This window comes from Neoarius graeffei, chromosome 17 (assembly GCF_027579695.1).
Source record: "Neoarius graeffei isolate fNeoGra1 chromosome 17, fNeoGra1.pri, whole genome shotgun sequence".
Taxonomy (NCBI): Eukaryota; Metazoa; Chordata; class Actinopteri; order Siluriformes; family Ariidae; genus Neoarius; species Neoarius graeffei.
Genome location: NC_083585.1, coordinates 32,929,016 through 32,948,216, shown reverse-complemented (window position 1 = coordinate 32,948,216; position 19,201 = coordinate 32,929,016). Strand labels below are relative to the sequence as shown.

Below are 19,201 nucleotides of genomic sequence, written 5' to 3'. Positions count from 1 at the left end.
AGCATGAGCACATGAGCATACTGCCCCACACACAGTGAGGAGGATTGTGATGGAGGTAAACGAGAACAAAAACTGAGTTGAAGAGGAAAGTCAACATGCACAAACCTAACCCTACATTCACACCAAACATGGCGAAAGCATCAAAATTCTTTCTGGCTGCTCTGCCAATGATGCTGGTACGTTCATGGACACTCTGCGATGTAGATGAAATAAAGTGTCTTACAAATTTATTCATCCCCCGCCATGTTTGTCCTATTTTGTCATATTACAAGCTGGAATTAAAATGGATTTTTGGAGCACAAGTTTGATTTACACAACGTGCCTACCACTTTAAACGTGAACATTTTTGTTTTTTTTGTGACAAACGATAATTAAGATGAAAAAATGGAAATCTGAGTGTCCATAGGTATTCACCCCTCAAAGTCAATACTTTGTAGAGGCACCTTTTGCTGCAATTACAGCTGTAAGTCTCTTGGGGTATGTCTCAATTAGCTTAGCACATCAAGCCACTGGGATTTTTGCCCATTCCTCAAGGCAAAACTGTTCCAACTCCTTCAAGTTAGATGGGTTGCGTTGGTGTACAGCAATCTTCAAATTATGCCACAGATTCTCAATTGGATTGAGGTCTGGACTTTGATTAGGCCATTCCAAGACATTTAGATGTTTCCCTTTAAACCACTCCAGTGTAGCTTTAGCAGTATGTTTAGGGCTCTCAAACCTCTGGCTGATTCAAACAGGTTTTCCTGTAGAATTGCCCTGTATTTAGTGCCATCCATCTTTCCTTCAATCCTGACCAGCTTTCCTGTCCCTGCAGATGAAAAATATCCCCACAGTATGATGCTGCCACCACCATGCTTCACTGTAGGAATGGTGTTCTCAGGGTGTTGGGTTTGTGCCACACATGGCGTTTCCCATGATGGCCAAAAAGACCAAGTTTAGTCTCATTTGACTATGTGCCTATGACATTTCCATGTGTTTGGGGAGTCTGCCACATGCTGTTGGGCAAACTCCGAACGTGTTTTCTTAAGCAGTGACTTTTTTTCTGACCACTCTTCCATAAAGCCCTGCTCTGTGGAGTGTACGACTTAAAGTGGTCCTCTGGACAGATACTCTAATCTCCGCTGTGGATCTTTGCAGTTCCTTCAGTGTTGTCTTTGGTGTCCTTGTTGCATCTCTGATTAATGCCCTCCTTGCCCGGTCTGTGAGTTTTGGTGGGCAGCCTTCTCTTTTCAGATTTGTAGTGGTGCCATATTCTTTCCATTTTGCTATAATGGATTTAATGGTGCTCCCTGGGATATTCAAAGTTTGGGATATTTTTTTATAACCCAACCCTGATCTATACTTCTCCACAACTTTGTCTCTGACCTGTTTGGAGGCTCCTTGGTTTTCATGTTGCTTGCTTAGTAGTGTTGCAGAGTCAGGGTCCTTCCAGAACAGGGTGATTTATACAGACATCATGTGACAGATCATGAGACACTTTGATTGCACACAGGTGGATCTTAATCAACTAATGATGTGACTTATGAAGTGAATTGGTTGGAGCAGCTCTTATTAAGGGGTTTCATATGAAAGGGGGTGAATACCTATGCACACTCCAGATTTCTATTTTTTTTTTTCATCGGAATTATTGTTTGTGTCACAATAAAAAAAAAAATCAATTTGCACCTTTAAAGTGGTAGGCATGTTGTGTAAATCAAATGGTTCTAACCCTCCAAAAATCCATTTTAATTCCAGCTTGTAATGCGACAAAACAGGACAAACACCAAGGGGGATGAATACTTTTGCAAGACACTGTAAGCAGCTACAAGGTCTTTCAGAATGCTTCATCTTCCAAACTTTATTTAAAAGGGCTGCAGAGTAAACACGTCACCCGATATGTTATATCTTAATAAAAATAATTTAAAAAACAATTTAAATAATTAAAATCATAAAATAATTTAAAAATGGTTAACAGTTACATTAGGGAGACCAGGTAGGCTTTTTGTTTTTACTTTTCTTTTTGCCTTGTTGCAAAAAAGAAAAAAAAACCACGAAAGTGACTGCTATCATTTTAACATATCCAACATGCACCTCTCGTCTCGTAGTAGGGATCGAGAGCATCCTCCAGGCAAGTAAATAGCAAACACTTTCTTGCATGCTGTGATGTTAGTTAGCATGCAGTTCCCTCCTATTTTCACAAAATGTATTATGCACGTCACCAGCTCACTTGAAACACCTACAGTTTCTGACACCTTGGTCCATGCTTCTTCTTTTAAATTTATGTCCATGGATGCAAACACAAACAAATCATAACTAATGGGGAAGCCCGCCACCACAATTATCATTTTTTCCTCCAAGTTAGGCTACTCAGGAATGGTTTGAATGGAACCAAAATTTACACGACTGTGTTCTCTACGATTCTTTAGAGCGGAGTAATTCTAAATTCCCATTGGTTGCTGCCGAACTGCCATAAACTTGCCTGGACTGCAACTTTATTCTGATGCCCCCACCGCCCAAGACACGCCACCATCAATCTTGCCACCGAGAGACACTGGCTCACATAGAAAGTGAATGACTTTTGGTTGTTTTGACACTCTCGCTGCATTTGGTGTGAACATAGGAGTTGAATATAAAGGAGGTTAAAATGTTCTGCATACAGGAAGATCTCTCTACAAGCATCTCTAAGTGTGGTAGACATTACACGAAAAGGCTTCGTGCTTTACCAAAGCCCAGAAGACTTTACCAAAAATGAATTTCAGTGGTGTTGATAAGTCCAAAAACTGGCACATCTTAAAAGAAAACTTTTCATGCTTGTAAAAAATTTGTCCATTACGTGTAAGCTGGAAATAACGTTTGTTGCTTATGTTATTTATTTTTATCTTTATTTTTACTAATTTTAATCAAGGATGCCAATTCCTTTGAAGAGTACATAATCCTTCACTAATATAAGTACAAAAAATGTTTGATATTATTAATAGAATGCAGATGCAGTGGAATAGATTCCGTTAATACAGTCAGTGTCTAGTGTTGATCAATGATGATTTCTCAAAGTAGACAAAGTTATTGTTTCGGTAAAAGATTCCATTTGCACTGTGTAGCAGCTGTAGTATGGTGTGGGTTCGCTTCAGACCCTCTCTTTGCTGATGTTCTGCCAGACACCACATTAATCCCCACTGTCAATACAGACTTGACACACTACATTGATAGTAAGCTCTTTAAATATCACAGGAAAAGCCCATGTCATGTATATTTATCTAGGGCATCTGATTCCTCTTTAGAGGGAGAGTACACAGCACAGCTTTATTCACACAGGAGAAAGGACAGATCTCTGTAAACAAATGATACAACTACCAGAAAACAGCAAATGTAAAGGTGACAGTGGCAATGTAAACCAGAAGGTCCACACACTGATTTATCTACTGCGTACTCTGGGTCAAGGTCTGAATAATACCAGCCTTACATAAGAAAGTAAACACTAAAAGATTTGGGTTCCAAAAAATTTTGCATTCTAAATATTTTGATAGTGAACATTTAATAAGTTTTCCCAGCACTTTAGAAAGACTCTAAATTATACTTCCAAACACCTTATTTATTTCAGTTTTGGCTATGGGTGCCAATATAAAATAAATAAATTGTATGAAGAAGTCATTTAAATTTTAATTGGATATTATGTACGCTGTGTATAAATAATTAAATATTATTTAATTCAATAATATTTCATTATTTATTAAAATGTAAAATAAATAGAAGCCCCAACTGACCAACAGTTATTAAAAACTATTTTAATGGGGGAATAGTGGAGATAACAGACTTCATATTATTTTCTATGTTCATCCATCAGTTCAGAAACGTGTGTTAACGTGTTAAGAAAATGGAACAATGTTCATTTCTTTTACTCAGTCAGTAAGTTATAAGCTTACAGTGGATATAAAAGTGTACACACCCTGTTAAAATGATCGGTTTTTCTGATGTAAAAAAAAAGAGACCACGATAAATAATTTCAAAACTTTTCCCACCTTTAGATTAGATTAGATTAGATTAGATAGAACTTTATTGAACCCTTTGGGAGGGTTCAGGGAAATTAAAATTCCAGCAGCATCATTACAGATAAACAGAGAATAGAAAATAGAGAAAACTTCTAGATAAAATAAATTAAGTATTTACATATACAAATATAAAAAGAATAAGATATGGGAAAAGAAGAAAGAAAAAGAAAGTCCAGCAGGAGAGGTATTGCACATTATATTGCACATTTATATTGCACATTGTCCAGTATTGCTTTTTGTCAGGCTAGGCTACTGCTCCTTCCCGTCCTCTGTCCTCCTGTTACCCCTCCTCCCCCCCAGAGAGGAGTTGTACAGTCTGATGGCGTGAGGGACAAAGGAGTTTTAAGTCTGTTAGTCCTGCACTTGGGAAGGAGCATTCTGTCACTGAACAGGCTCCTCTGGTTGCTGATGATGGTGTGCAGAGGGTGACTGGCATCATCCATGATGTTCAGTAGTTTGTCCATAGACCTCTTCTCTGCCACCGTCACCAGAGAGTCCAGCTTCATGCCGACCACAGAGCCGGCCCGCCTGATCAGTTTGTCCAGCCTGGATGTGTCCTTCTTGGATGTGCTGCCCCCCAGCACACCATGGTGTAAAACAGGACACTGGCGACCATGGACTGATAGAACATCCACAGGAGTTTCCTGCAGATGTTAAAGGACCGCAGCCTCCTCAGGAAGTATAGCCTGCTCTGTCCCTTCCTGTCCAAGTGGTTGGTGTTGCAAGTCCAGTCCAGCTTGCTGTCCAGCCACAGCCCGAGGTACTTGTAGGAATCCACAGCCTCCACCTCAACTCCCTCAATCAGAACTGGTCGTGACCTTAGTCTGGACCTCCCAAAGTCAGTGACCAGCTCTTTGGTTTTCGAGGTGTTGAGCTGCAGATGGTTCCTGTTGAACCAGACGGCAAAGTCCCTCACCAGGCTCCTATACTCCTCCTCTCTGCCGTCCCTGATACACCCCACGATGGCTGTGTATAATTTAATGTGACCTATAACCTGTAGAATTCAATTGAAATACAAACAAATCTGTTTTGGGGAAAAACATAAAAAGTAAAAAATGTACAATAAGCTGGTTGCATAAGTGTGCACACCCTTAAACTAATACTTTGTTGAAGCATATTTTGATTTAATTACAGCATTCAGTCTTTTTGGGTCGGAGTCTATCAGCCTGCCACATCTAGACTTAGCAATATTTGCCCACTCTTCCTTGCAAAAGCGCTCAAAATCTGTCAGATTGCAAGGGCATCTCTTGTGCACAGCCCTCTTCAGGTCACCCCACAGATTTTCAATTGAATTTAGGTCTGGGCTCTGGCTGGGCCATTCCAAAACTTTTTTGGGGTCACTGTCGTGCTGAAAGATGAAATTCCTCTTCATCTTCAGCTTTCTAGCAGACACCTGAAGGTTTTGGGCCAAAATTCACTGGTATTTAGAACTGTTTATAATTCCCTCCACCTTGACTAAAGCCCCTGTTCCAGCTGAAGAAAAACACCCCCAAAACATGATGCTGCCACCACCATGCTTCACCGTGGGTATGGTGTTCTTTTGGCGATGCAGAGTGTTGTTTTTACGCCAAACATACCTTTTGGAATTGTGGCCAAAACATTCAACCTTGGTTTCATCAGACCATAACACATTTTTCCACATGCTTCTGGGAGAATTGATGTATTTTTTTTGCAAAATTTAGGCGGGCCTGGATGTTTTTCTTTGACCCTACCTCATAGTCCAGTCATATGGAGAATACCGGCAATTGTTGTCACATGTACAACCCCGATTCCAAAAAAGTTGGGACAAAGTATAAATTGTAAATAAAAACGGGATGCAATGATGTGGAAGTTTCCAAATTCCATATTTTTATTCAGAATAAGAACATAGATGACATATCAAATGTTTAAACTGAGAAAATGCATCATTTAAAGAGAAAAATTAGGTGATTTTAAATTTCATGACAACACATCTCAAAAAAGTTGGGACAAGGCCATGTTTACCACTGTGAGACATCCCCTTTTCTCTTTACAACAGTCTGTAAACGTCTGGGGACTGAGGAGACAAGTTGCTCAAGTTTAGGGATAGGAATGTTACGGGTAACCCATTCTTGTCTAATGTAGGATTCTAGTTGCTCAACTGTCTTAGGTCTTTTTTGTCATATCTTCCGTTTTATGATGCGCCAAATGTTTTCTATGGGTGGAAGATCTGGACTGCAGGCTGGCCAGTTCAGTACCCGGACCCTTCTTCTACGCAGCTATGATGCTGTAATTGATGCAGTATGTGGTTTGGCATTGTCATGTTGGAAAATGCAAGGTCTTCCCTGAAAGAGACGTCGTCTGGATGGGAGCATATGTTGCTCTAGAACCTGGATATACCTTTCAGCATTGATGGTGTCTTTCCAGATGTGTAAGCTGCCCATGCCACATGCACTAATGCAACCCCATACCATCAGAGATGCAGGCTTCTGAACTGAGCGCTGATAACAACTTGGGTCGTCCTTCTCCTCTTTAGTCCGAATGACACGGTGTCCCTGATTTCCATAAAGAACTTCAAATTTTGATTCGTCTGACCACAGAACAGTTTTCCACTTTGCCACAGTCCATTTTAAATGAGCCTTGGCCCAGAGAAGACATCTGCGCTTCTGGATCATGTTTAGATACGGCTTCTTCTTTGAACTATAGAGTTTTAGCTGGCAACGGCGGATGGCACGGTGAATTGTGTTCACGGATAATGTTCTCTGGAAATATTCCTGAGCCCATTTTGTGATTTCCAATACAGAAGCATGCCTGTATGTGATGCAGTGCCGTCTAAGGACCCGAAGATCACAGGCACCCGGTATCGTTTTCCGGCCTTGACCCTTACGCACAGAGATTCTTCCAGATTCTCTGAATCTTTTGATGATATTATGCACTGTAGATGATGATATGTTCAAACTCTTTGCAATTTTACACTGTCGAACTCATCTCATCTCATTATCTCAAGCCGCTTTATCCTTCTACAGGGTCGCAGGCAAGCTGGAGCCTATCCCAGCTGACTATGGGCGAAAGGCGGGGTACACCCTGGACAAGTCGCCAGGTCATCACAGGGCTGACACATAGACACAGACAACCATTCACACTCACATTCACACCTACGGTCAATTTAGAGTCACCAGTTAACCTAACCTGCATGTCTTTTGGACTGTGGGGGAAACCGGAGCACCCGGAGGAAACCCACGCGGACACGGGGAGAACATGCAAACTCCACACAGAAAGGTCCTTGCCGGCCCCGGGGCTCGAACCCAGGACCTTCTTGCTGTGAGGCGACAGCGCTAACCACTACACCACCGTGCCGCCCACTGTCGAACTCCTTTCTGATATTGCTCCACTATTTGTCGGCGCAGAATTGGGGGGATTGGTGATCCTCTTCCCATCTTTACTTCTGAGAGCCGCTGCCACTCCAAGATGCTCTTTTTATACCCAGTCATGTTAATGACCTATTGCCAATTGACCTAATGAGTTGCAATTTGGTCCTCCAGCTGTTCCTTTTTTGTACCTTTAACTTTTCCAGCCTCTTATTGCCCCTGTCCCAACTTTTTTGAGATGTGTTGCTGTCATGAAATTTCAAATGAGCCAATATTTGGCATGAAATTTCAAGATGTCTCACTTTCGACATTTGATATGTTGTCTATGTTCTATTGTGAATACAATATCAGTTTTTGAGATTTGTAAATTATTGCATTCCGTTTTTATTTACAATTTGTACTTTGTCCCAACTTTTTTGGAATCGGGGTTGTAGTACGGGTACACAACCAGCACTTGCCAGAAATTCCTGCAGCTCCTTCAGTGTCGCTGTAGGCCTCTTGGCAGCCTCCCTGGCCAGTTTTCATCTTGTCTTTTCATCAGTTTTGGAGGGACGTCCAGTTCTTGGTAATGTCACTGTTGTCCCATATTTTCTCCACTTCTTGATGACTGTCTTCACTGTGCTCCATGGTATATCTAATGCCGTGGAAATGTTTTGTACCTTTCTCCTGATGATACCTTTCAACAATGAGATCCCTTTGACACTTTGTAAGCTCTCTGCGAACCCTGGCTTTTGCTGGAGGATGCAACTGAGTAAATGTCTGAATTTTATTTGGGGTTAATCAGAGTCATTTTAATTGATGGCAGGTGTGAACCCAAAAAGACTGAATGCTATAATTAAATCAAAAGGTGCTTCAACAAAGTATTAGTTTAAGGGTGTGCACACTTATGCAACCAGCTTATTGTATGTTTTTTATTTCTTATGTTTGTACCCCTAACAGATTTGTTTGTTTTTCAACTGAATTGTACAGGCTATAGGTCACATTAAAGGTGGGAAAAGTTTTTAAATGATTTATCGTGGTCCCATTTTTTTCTACATCAGAAAAACCTATCATTTTAACGGGGTGTGTACACTTTTTATATCCACTGTACTTGATGTAAAAGAAATACATTTCCACTTGGCTGTTAAACTGATTCACTCTGATTCAGTTTAATAGTTGATTCATTATGATTCACTATTACCAACAAAGTTGGTGATAAACTTGTTTCAGGAGGAGACGTTGTCAGACACAGTCAGAGCTCCTGCCAGTATCCAACCCCCACCATTCCGTCACATGTCTCTACAGGGCAGTCGCTGAGGAGGGGATCTGGCAGTTTGAAAGCTCTGGTTTCAAAGAGTGACGTTTCTGAACTGCCATGCTTCATCCCATCTGAAGTGCCTTTCCAAAGCTCTGAGACATCAGAATCCTGTTTGTTTAGATGCATAATTCAGTCTTAAATCAGGCTTTAATGCCTCAAACTGCTCGAGCTGAGACTGATGATGCTGACATTGAGTGGTCATGATTGCCATCGAGTTGATCCAGTCTGATGGTAGATTCTGCTCACTGGTTTTGATGGATGATGCTGACAGATTTAATTATTTCATGTACCGAGGTCATGAAAATAAAATAAATAATTAAATGCAGAAATAATTTAATAAATGTCATAATGAGCAATTAAATACATTCAGTTTAGTTATTTAAATTTTTTATTTTACATTTTAATTAGTTATCCGTTACAGTAATTATTTCTATTTCTTCATTTCTATATTAACTTTAAACAAGAAAGGACAAGACCAAGGCTCAAGGTTACATATTTATACATTGTAGAGAGAAAAAAAAAAACCTTGTTTCTCGGCAAATGCCATCCACATTTCAATTATTTTAAATTCCTTGGTTCTTTTTCTCAAGCGATTTTAGCATGGTATGAAGACCCTATAGGATAAGACAGCCTGATTTTGCAACTGTGAAATTAATGGATCAGTACGTAAATAGCTTCAACCAGATTGGCTAAAATTTTTAAATTCAGCCACACACACATAATTGTATTGCTATTGGTTTTATTATGACATCCAGATGCTTGTGTACAAATGAAACAAATATCCCTGAAACTACGCTGCCTGACCAAAAAAAAAAAGTTGCCATGTGGATATAAATAAGCAAATACGTAAGAGCTAAGAGTTTTTGATTGGATAATTACTGCAGCGATTAATGTTTCAGCTGGCAAGAATTCTTTTAACCCAAACTGATGCAGTGAGTAGCTTCTCATTTCTTAAACAACCATGGAGGAAGATGTATCTCATGGTCATGGAAAAGATGTCACTGTGTTTCAGAAGGGTCAAATTATTGGCCTGCGTCAAGCAAAGAAAACAACTAAGGAGATTGCTGAAATGACTGGAATTGGGTTAAGAAATGTCCAAAACCTGGAAAGGTAAGTGGTGAACTGACCACAAGTGGAGATCACCTGAATGCTCAGTGAAGTCGAATCATAAAAGATCAACAGTAGAACTCACAGCTATGTTTAATAGTGAAAATAAGAACATTTCCACATGCACAATATAATGAGAACTCTCAGGATTGGGACTAAACAGCTGTATGGCCATAAGAAAGCCACTTGTTAGTGAGACTAATCAGGAGAAAAGGCTTCAATTTGCTGGGGAGCCTAAAGATTGGACTCTGGAGCAATGGATAAAGGTCATGTGGTATAATGAGTCCAGATTTACCCTATTCCAGAGCGATGGGTGCATCAAGGTAAGAAAGGAAGCTCATGAAGCAATGCATCCATCATGCATAGTGGCCGCTGTACAGGCCTCTGGAGGCAGTGTTATGATCTGGGGTTGGTCAGGTCAAGACAGCAAAGTTATGTGGCAATAAAATGAAGTCAGCTGACAACCTGATTGACCAAGTAATCCCATCAATGGATTTTTTTCTTCCCTGATGGCATGGGCATAAAATTAGGGCTTAAATTGTGAAAGAGTGGTTCACGGATCATGAGGACTCAATCATGGTGTATATACATGTAATATTTACATACAGTAGATGTGTGCCTTATCACATCCTAAACATACGGTAAGCTACCTTGTGCACCTTGCGTTATGCAAGGTAGTGCTTACAGAGCTCATCTCAGTGCATGGTGGCTAACAAATTTATCAAAATCACACAACAGTGAGTTGCTTATTACTCCAAATACTATGATCAATTCAGATGATATAGCCTAGCAAACTATGTACAGGTATGTCAAACTATGTGTTTTATCTAAGGTAGCACCTTGGAAAGTACATTAGCTGACTGGCTAATGTTACCTGAGGGCTTTGACTGGTCATGCGAGGTGAACTTAAGGTTCAGTCCAAAAGGAGAAATTTATTACAATATCCAATATAAGGTTTGATTTTTTTTTTCAGTCGACTCCAACAGAGTTGGCAAGGCTCCATCTTCTTGATTCAGATTGCTGTGGGCAGTCATATGTTAATTGTGAGGTGGTACCATAACAAATGAAGCAAGATTTGAAGTAAGAAGCATGTACTTTTGTAACTGTACTCTTGTGACTGGGAAGGGAACAGTCCACTTTGAAAGGCCCAGTCTGTCCCCAAGTCACAATGACAGAGCTTATTTCATAAATACCCTTATCAAAAATAAGTATACTTCAAGTTCATTTTATTAAGTATACTTAAGTAAAGTTAAAAGTATATTTCCTTAAGTATACTTTTGTGTACCAAGTATACTGATATCAATGTACTTACAGTATACTTGTAAGTAAACTAATCTAATACTTATTGGGACTAAATTGACCCACTTTTAGTTTATAAAAAGTATACTTTAAGTCTAAGAGAAGTAAACTCTGAATATACAACTAGTATTTTTTATTTTGTACTGCAAGTATACCACAAGTAAACTTAGTTTACTAGTTCTATACTTGTAGTCCACTATGTAGTTTACAAAAGCATACTTCATAGTATACTAGAAATATACTATGATTTTACTTGTTTTATACTTCTAGTCCACTTTTTAGTTTACTAAAGTATACTTTGTACACTGTAAAAAATGTTATTTTAACTTAAAAAAGTTAGTACCTAGGCTGCCTTAAAATTTTGAGTTCATTGAAATTAATATAGTAAGTTAAAACAATAAGACGAACAGTTTAACTTGTGATATGAATTTCAATGAACTCAAAATTTTAAGGCAGCCTGGGTGCTAAGTTTTTTAAGTTAAAGCAACAAATTATTTGTTACAGTGTAGTATACTGGAAATATACTATTGGTTTACTCATTACACACTTCTAGTCCACTTTTTAGTTTACTAAAGTAGACTTTATAGCATATTGGAAATATACTATTAGTTACTGGCTATATACATCTAGTCCACTTTTTAGTTTTGAAGTTTACTGCAATTACCCTTCTAGGTATACTATTAGTTTTCTAGCCCTAACCCTTACCTCATACACACTACCATGAGACAACTTAAGTGTTTTGAGCTGACCACAAACTTATGATACATGTAGGTTTAAAAGATGGGATTTAAAACATGCTGCTGTATATCACAAAGAAGCCAATATGTGTGAAAAGAAGTATTTTATGGGCTACTATCAAAAGGATAAGCACAACTACAGGGCAAGTAGACTTAAACGTAAGGCACAAATATTTTAATACTTTATTACGCTTTTGTTAAATATATCTTGATCAAAAGTTTAAGTATAAGCTTAATATACTTAGACTTTTCGATATACTTTTCAGTATAAGCCAAGTATACTTATATATAACTTTATTAAGTATATCTCTGATAAGTAAATAAAAAGTAAACTGACAGCATACTCTGTTAGTTTTAGTTTAAAAGAAGTATACTAGAAGCACACTTGAATAAACTTCTTTTTTGTCAGGGTAAGAAAAACACTTTGCCACAGCATGTCCCCTGTGTTATATATACAGTACTTTGCTAGGTTTGAAAACTACTTAAAAGGTTTTCAGAAATCAAACATTAATTGTAATAAGAAAACCAGTTAGTGTTAATCCTCAATAACCATCTAGGATAGTACATAAGTATACAATTCAAGGCACAGTACTATTTTGTTTCGTCAGTTGGAGATACAGGGTCACATGATGCAGTATAGCCCCCACTACTTAAACTGGTAATCTATCACTCAGATGCATAACGTTAATTTCTAAGGATGTGGACAAACGGCGCTCCAAAAGCGTGCTTCAGGATACATGTGGCAGCTCCTCAAATGTACTTAACACAGAAAGTGCTGGTCAGAGTGAATCTATCCATTTAATCACATTTCACATCGCAAAGTGGAAGTGTTGTTCCTCTTATAGCAAGCGGCTCCTAAATATTTTATTGAACGTGAAGCGTGAAGTCGTTTATTAAATCTTTATTTTTTTAATGTGTTTGACATTTTTAAACTGATGGATTCATGTTAAAAATGTAGTAGTATAGTTTTATTTCTGTGTTTCAGATCTGCGTTTCTCTTTCACATCAGCACACAGTGGAGCTGTTTATACAGAATCCTGAGGGACTTAGATTAACTTGTGTCAATGTTTTAAGTTGCCCATCCAAATTTAAATCATAATATTACATTACAGACGTTTAGCAGACACTCTTATCCAGAGCGACGTACAACAGGACCTTGACATACCCACAGCAGCGGGGAGCAGTTGGGGGTTAGGTGCCTTGCTCAGTCAAACACACTTCAGCCATTCCTGTTGGTCCAGGGAATCAAACCGGCAATCTTTTGGTCCCAAAGCTGCTTCTGTAGCCTTTAGGTCATGGGTTTCCCAGTGAATTTATTCATAATAGAGAACAGATTGGAACCTGGAGTCAGATAAGTGGTTTAATCAAGCTCGTACATTCAAACCACTTGAAATACAGGAATAAATATTTCCTAATAGATTATGTGATTCTGTATAAGCTTCCTCAGATGAGGCATGGCAACACGTTCTAGTTTCAGTCGAGGTGCTGCCATTTTGTTTGAACAGACAACAAACATAAGATTTCACCTCTCACTCCTGTTTACTAATCATCCCCTTGTTTGAGTACGTAACATCAGCAGTACTGAACTGAAGTAATTTAGCCAGACTTGCTTGGAATATCTCATCTCATCTCATCTCATTATCTGTAGCCGCTTTATCCTGTTCTACAGGGTCGCAGGCAAGCTGGAGCCTATCCCAGCTGACTACGGGCGAAAGGCGGGGTACACCCTGGACAAGTCGCCAGGTCATCACAGGGCTGACACATAGACACAGACAACCATTCACACTCACATTCACACCTACGGTCAATTTAGAGTCACCAGTTAACCTAACCTGCATGTCTTTGGACTGTGGGGGAAACCGGAGCACCCGGAGGAAACCCACGCGGACACGGGGAGAACATGCAAACTCCGCACAGAAAGGCCCTCGCCGGCCACGGGGCTCGAACCCGGACCTTCTTGCTGTGAGGTGACAGCGCTAACCACTACACCACCGTGCCGCCCTGCTTGGAACATATTAACCTAAAACACTGTTTGAGTAGAAGTAAGAAAGTAACATGTGAAAAGTAATTGTGAAGGGAAAAGCTGACTCTTCCACCACTCCCCAAAATGCGGGCATGGTTCAGGGCTTGGTCTGGGTAATAGTTTTGCGCTAGAGTGTATATGGTTAGTAACTGATGAATGCTGTGTTTGGGGATTGAGTAGTAAATTGAACACTGAACTACTACATGCTGAAAAGATGTGGCCAAGTGAGGTGGTTCCTTACACAGCATTGTGTTAGTTCAAGGCATTTTGACTGGTATGCAACGTAACACTGACAGCCATCAAGATCCCATTCAGATACACAGAGCAAAGATCAAGAAGTCTGTCAAAGCAACTTCTTCTAAGCCTCTGCTCAAATGCTAAACTCTAAAAGACAGGGTCAGTTTCTTCACTGAGCATTTCCTACTGGTCAACGTCATCTCTGTCAAACTACATTCATCTGTGATACGTTTTCACTGCACAAAACCAGAACGAAGAACAAGCCTGTGCTTACTGTTGTACTTATATCACTGAGGTTTGTCAGGTCTTTTTGTAACAGTGGGGTCTAGACAGATCTTCAGCATAAAGAAAGAAAATGAAATTTGTACGAAAGTTTCTTATGAGATCTTAAATCTACAGTGATTTCAGTGTGATGACTGCATATGGTTGCCACATTTATTCACATAAACTGTTATGTGCTGTGATTGAAGACTGGCCAGATAATTAGTGTCTGGGCATTTGCTGTAATAAGGCAATGTGGCAGAATAAGAACAATGACTCCATGGACCTCGGTTTTGAATGGAAGCTTAAGCAGTAGCCACTCCTCAGTGTTGGCAGGGAGACAGCCTGAGCATGTGCATTGGGTCTCATCCCAGTTTTGTTTTAACAGCACCACCGAGGCACTCCAACAGAGATAGGCAAGCAAATACTGCTGATTTGCTTCTTTTTTTTTTTTTTCGCCATGGAGAAGTCAACGATGTATTTCAGAAAATGAGCCGCTGGGAAGCTAAGTAGCTCACCAAATCGCCTTCATTTAAAAGTTCTGCCTCAGCAAACAGCGGGTAAAACAGATTGCGAGTAAATTCCGGACTAGAGCTCCAGCATGCTAGCTCTGTCTTTCACTCCACTTTGGAATGACTTTTGCAATCGCTCGATCATATTCCTGCCATTCTCATCCGGTATTAGCGTGCAAGCGGCTGAGGCTCTGTGGTTCGGGGAGACTCTAATCCGTGATGTCCTGGCACAGCTATCAGCTTGCCATTGTTTCGCACTGTCGTGTCCTTCATGATCGATTAGCCCAGGCTATAAAAGAAAGGTTATCGATCAATGACAGCAGAGTTGGGTGGGGGAGAGAGAGAGAGAGAGAGGTGACAGCAGCGAATATGTCCGCTTTCACCGCCACAGGGAAGAGGATGAGCTCCAGGGAAGAAAACAGCTATCACTTCTTATGATACTTACACTGCTCATTACCTCGGAGTGTGCTTCCCCATCTTGCTAATCTGTTATCTCGCACCTATTTGGAAGGTGTTTGTGGAGGGGGGAATCAGAAAGTGTGAATGTGTGTGTATGGGTGGATGAACAGATGCAATTGTATTTTGTGTGTGTGTATGGGTGTGCTTGCTTGGATTTCTGTACAGTGTAATAGTAGTTCATTGGGAGGCCGAGATGGTTTTTCACAGTACTTGATTTTTCTTCTGTCTCTTCAGGTTACCCAAACATTGTAGCGACGTATGGCCGTGGATACACTGGCTTCGCCCCAAGCTACAGCTACCAATTCCCTGGTAAGTTCCATCTTGTTAAGCCCTGTATGTAGCTTCTCTCTCCTGCTGCTATCTAGTAATGGCTTCCCTGCTGGCCAGTAAACACACACACCCACTCACTTTTGTCCCCTGCAGAGCCCCACGTTGAACATATACATAAAGATACACGCAGACCCCAGCTCCGATTGGAATCCTATAAAACTATAAAACATGTATGTTCAGATTTAAAACACACACACACACTGACTGTATCTTTTCTTGATGCAGGTCAGATAAAACTCTAATCATATGCAAAGCACGCCGGTACTATATTTAGTAGAAGGTATTTTCTTAATTTGTATTAACTAATCTCGGCAAATTTTTGTAGCAATGGAGGCTGAGTTGAGGTGATGTGAAGTAACTTTATTACGCGTGTAATGAATTTCCTTAAGAAAAGAACCCCTCCTCGATAGATAGCTTGAGACACAGACTTGGTGAAATTGTGCCTATTGTTATCCAGGCCTAGGTGTCGTTACACACTTACATCCTACTGGGACAGTAATGAGCTTGCAGTGACATGTACATGCAGGGTGAGTTTGCTGAAAAATCTCAGTTACACACAATTCTGAATGTTTGACCGTAAATACACTCGAAAGTAAAATCTGAGGCAAATGTTAAATATATAAATATGACAACATTAAGTATTCAGTAGTATCATCCAGGGTTCTCCAGAAAATCTGAAGTAGCTGGCTTAAAAAAAAGAGTAGTAGGTGGCTTGGGAATTTGCGGTGGCAAAGCTGCTACGACATGCCAAAGGCGTGCTAATGCGAGAGGGGTATGGGGGCATGCCCCCCCAGAAAATTTTGAAATTTACATGCCTTCTGGTGGCTTCTGGTGCATTCTCAGCTAATAAATTACAAATCATTTCCCTGTAAAATACTTGCAAAATATGTATGAAATTTCCCTCCAGATGTATGTGTACTTGGCTTTCTCAGTTACTCTCTGTAGTACTGTATGCTGCCTGGCTCTGTAACATAACTACATATGCTACGGCATGGTCATGTGGTCCGGCTCAGCCAATCAGAGCGCAAGAATCGATCAACAAATATGGCGTTGCTTCAGGTCATGACCCGAATTGAAGACAATTTTGTGGTGGACTAATTGGATTTGCAGTAAATTATGGGCAGTGGAGACGATATAAATCGCTTGAACATTGAAAGGCAAATTTTGTTGTTTTTTTTTTGTGGGATTGAGTAGCCGGTGCAGACCGTCTGTGTAGGTGGACAAAACCTCCGGTCGCCGACGCTTCTGGACATCTCTGATCATCTCTTTACAGTCCTGAGGGTTTTTTTTTTTTTTCACATGGAGGATATTGGAGGAGATAACATCATAACCTGTGACTCAGTTTTATCTGGATACAATTATAAACAACATTTACTTGTGAGTGAGGTGTGAACAGAGCAGATGAGTGCTTGGTCAGTTTATCCTTCAAACCATGGACACATTTTCTTTATATTGAATGAACAAAACAATTGGCATTATATTATTTCTTCAACAACTCTAAACAGTGAATTAAAAGCATGATATAATAGCCTGTATCCCATATACACATTACAACAACAGTTACAGACCAGGGTCTGGTTGTTCAAAGCATGGTTATTTTAATGGCAGGTTAACCTGTAACCATCCGTTAAAATTTTAACCTGCTGTTAGTTAACCAGCCATTAAAAAATCGTTTCTTGAAGCTAATTTAACCAAACCGTTAGCAAACCAATTGGTTTAGCTCTTACCAACTGGTTATGATGTCATACCGTGTCAAAACCAATCCCACAATGCCACGCCCACCTCTGTGACAAGATGGCCGATTTTACGTCTGCTTCACTTGACTGTTCTTCCATGAAGAAATGAAAGAAGAGAAACGAGAACTTTTCTCCGGACGAAGAAAATTAGAAGAATATTCAAAGGGGAGTTACTCTCATCTACTAATATGAAATACCTTCATGATCACACACTGCTCGAACATTAATGCTGTGGTATCCTTTCCTGTTAACGAAGGCTGGCTCATCAACTGTCGGAGCTTGGGTTCGGATATGGGTACCATCTATACAGCCAAGGACGTTTGGAAAACCGCCGGAAAGGTAAAACCCTTCCTTAATTTGCCGCACCTGTATGTCGTCACAAGGCCATGTAATGTACTGACTGGACTTGGACACAAGGACATTTGTCACTTCATTAACCACTCCACTAACAGTTCCTTTCTCGATGCCCATTGTATCGCCGATGACTTGGAAAAAACTGCCGCTTGCATAAAATCTAAGGGCAGTGAGCATCTGCTCCTCAACGGACAATGCATGGCTTCTTCACGTTGGGTGTTCCAAATCTTCTTGCAACAAATCAAATATATATAATGGAGAGATTCTCTACCAAATCGGTACCGATGTCGAAGTTCTGTGCCATTGTATCAAAGTAACTCGTTTGGTCCTCGTTTGAATTGTTTTGGATGGCGTGCATTAACAATCAGGAACATGCCAGCAGCGTTGGCCTGTAAGACGAACGCCATTTTGATGTTTACATCATACCTGTCAACTTTGAGGTTTGAAAAAAAGGGATATTTCCCAGATTTTTAACTCAAAATAAGGGAAAATTTCGGAAAGTCATACCCTTCACCAAAAGTGGGTGTGTAGTTGAATGGGGGGCAATTTTCTATCTAGTATTTGTGATTTCCTGTACTCTGGTGCATGTTGGTGATAGCCAAGACCCAAACTCAATATGCTTATGGTTTATAGAGTGCATTTGTGAATAAACTATATATTTATTTTTATTTGCTTTCAATGGTACCAGTTATTTCCCAAATTAAGGGCTAAAATACGTATCTTATGTTAAAATAAGAAAGGTCATTATATAACCAGTCAATAAATTCAATTCCATTGCAATTTATTATGGTTTTACCATAGTCATGGCCTCGGAACACTAGATAGATAGATAGATAGATAGATAGATAGATAGATAGATAGATAGATAGATAGATAGATAGATAGATAGATAGATAGATAGATAGATAGATAGATAGATAGATAGATAGATAGATAGATAGATAGATAGATAGATAGATGTAATAAAGAGAAACTAGATGTAATAAAGACAGAGTAATATAAGATATTAAACCAAGAGTGATTTAAAATGGGTAAGTTTCAGATAGAAAATAAAATAGACAATGAGTGGATAAAACAGTTAATACACCAATTAGTTTACACTAGGCTATTTATGAGGTCTTAGCCAGGACATACTTAATGTAAACATGTGTAGCTTACCTTTGATTATTTGGGAGGCTTTCGTTTTCCCCATGGAAAATTTCTTTGCGATGGAAGAGTCTGGGAACATTCCAGCCACGCACTTGTTGAAATCATCAAAGAAAGAGAGGCTAATGTTTTTCTTAGCTATTAGCATCGCCATCTTCACCTCAGACCTAATCAGTGTTGCCAGATACTTCTGACGTTTTCCAGCCCAAAATATGTTCAAAACCTGCCAAAATGCACTTGAAACCGCCCAACTTGGGTGGGAAACCGACCAATCTGGCAACACTGGACCTAGTCACTTGTTCAGCCTCGCCTCTGGACGGAGTTCTGTAATTACTGATGCCTGAGAGGGCGG

General features: G+C 39.8%; 1 protein-coding gene across 10 annotated transcripts in view; it reads left to right on the top strand.

Annotated features, from left to right (window-relative positions):
• The window catches only part of msi2b (musashi RNA-binding protein 2b), a 456,405-nt gene that overhangs the window by 354,193 nt on the left and 83,011 nt on the right, over positions 1 to 19,201 (top strand). For all 10 annotated transcript variants that reach the window (XM_060944042.1, XM_060944039.1, XM_060944040.1 and 7 more), the window contains exon 10: positions 15,518 to 15,592. In XM_060944042.1, coding sequence (XP_060800025.1) covers positions 15,518 to 15,592 — 75 coding nt within the window. The remainder of the gene's footprint in view (positions 1 to 15,517; positions 15,593 to 19,201) is intronic.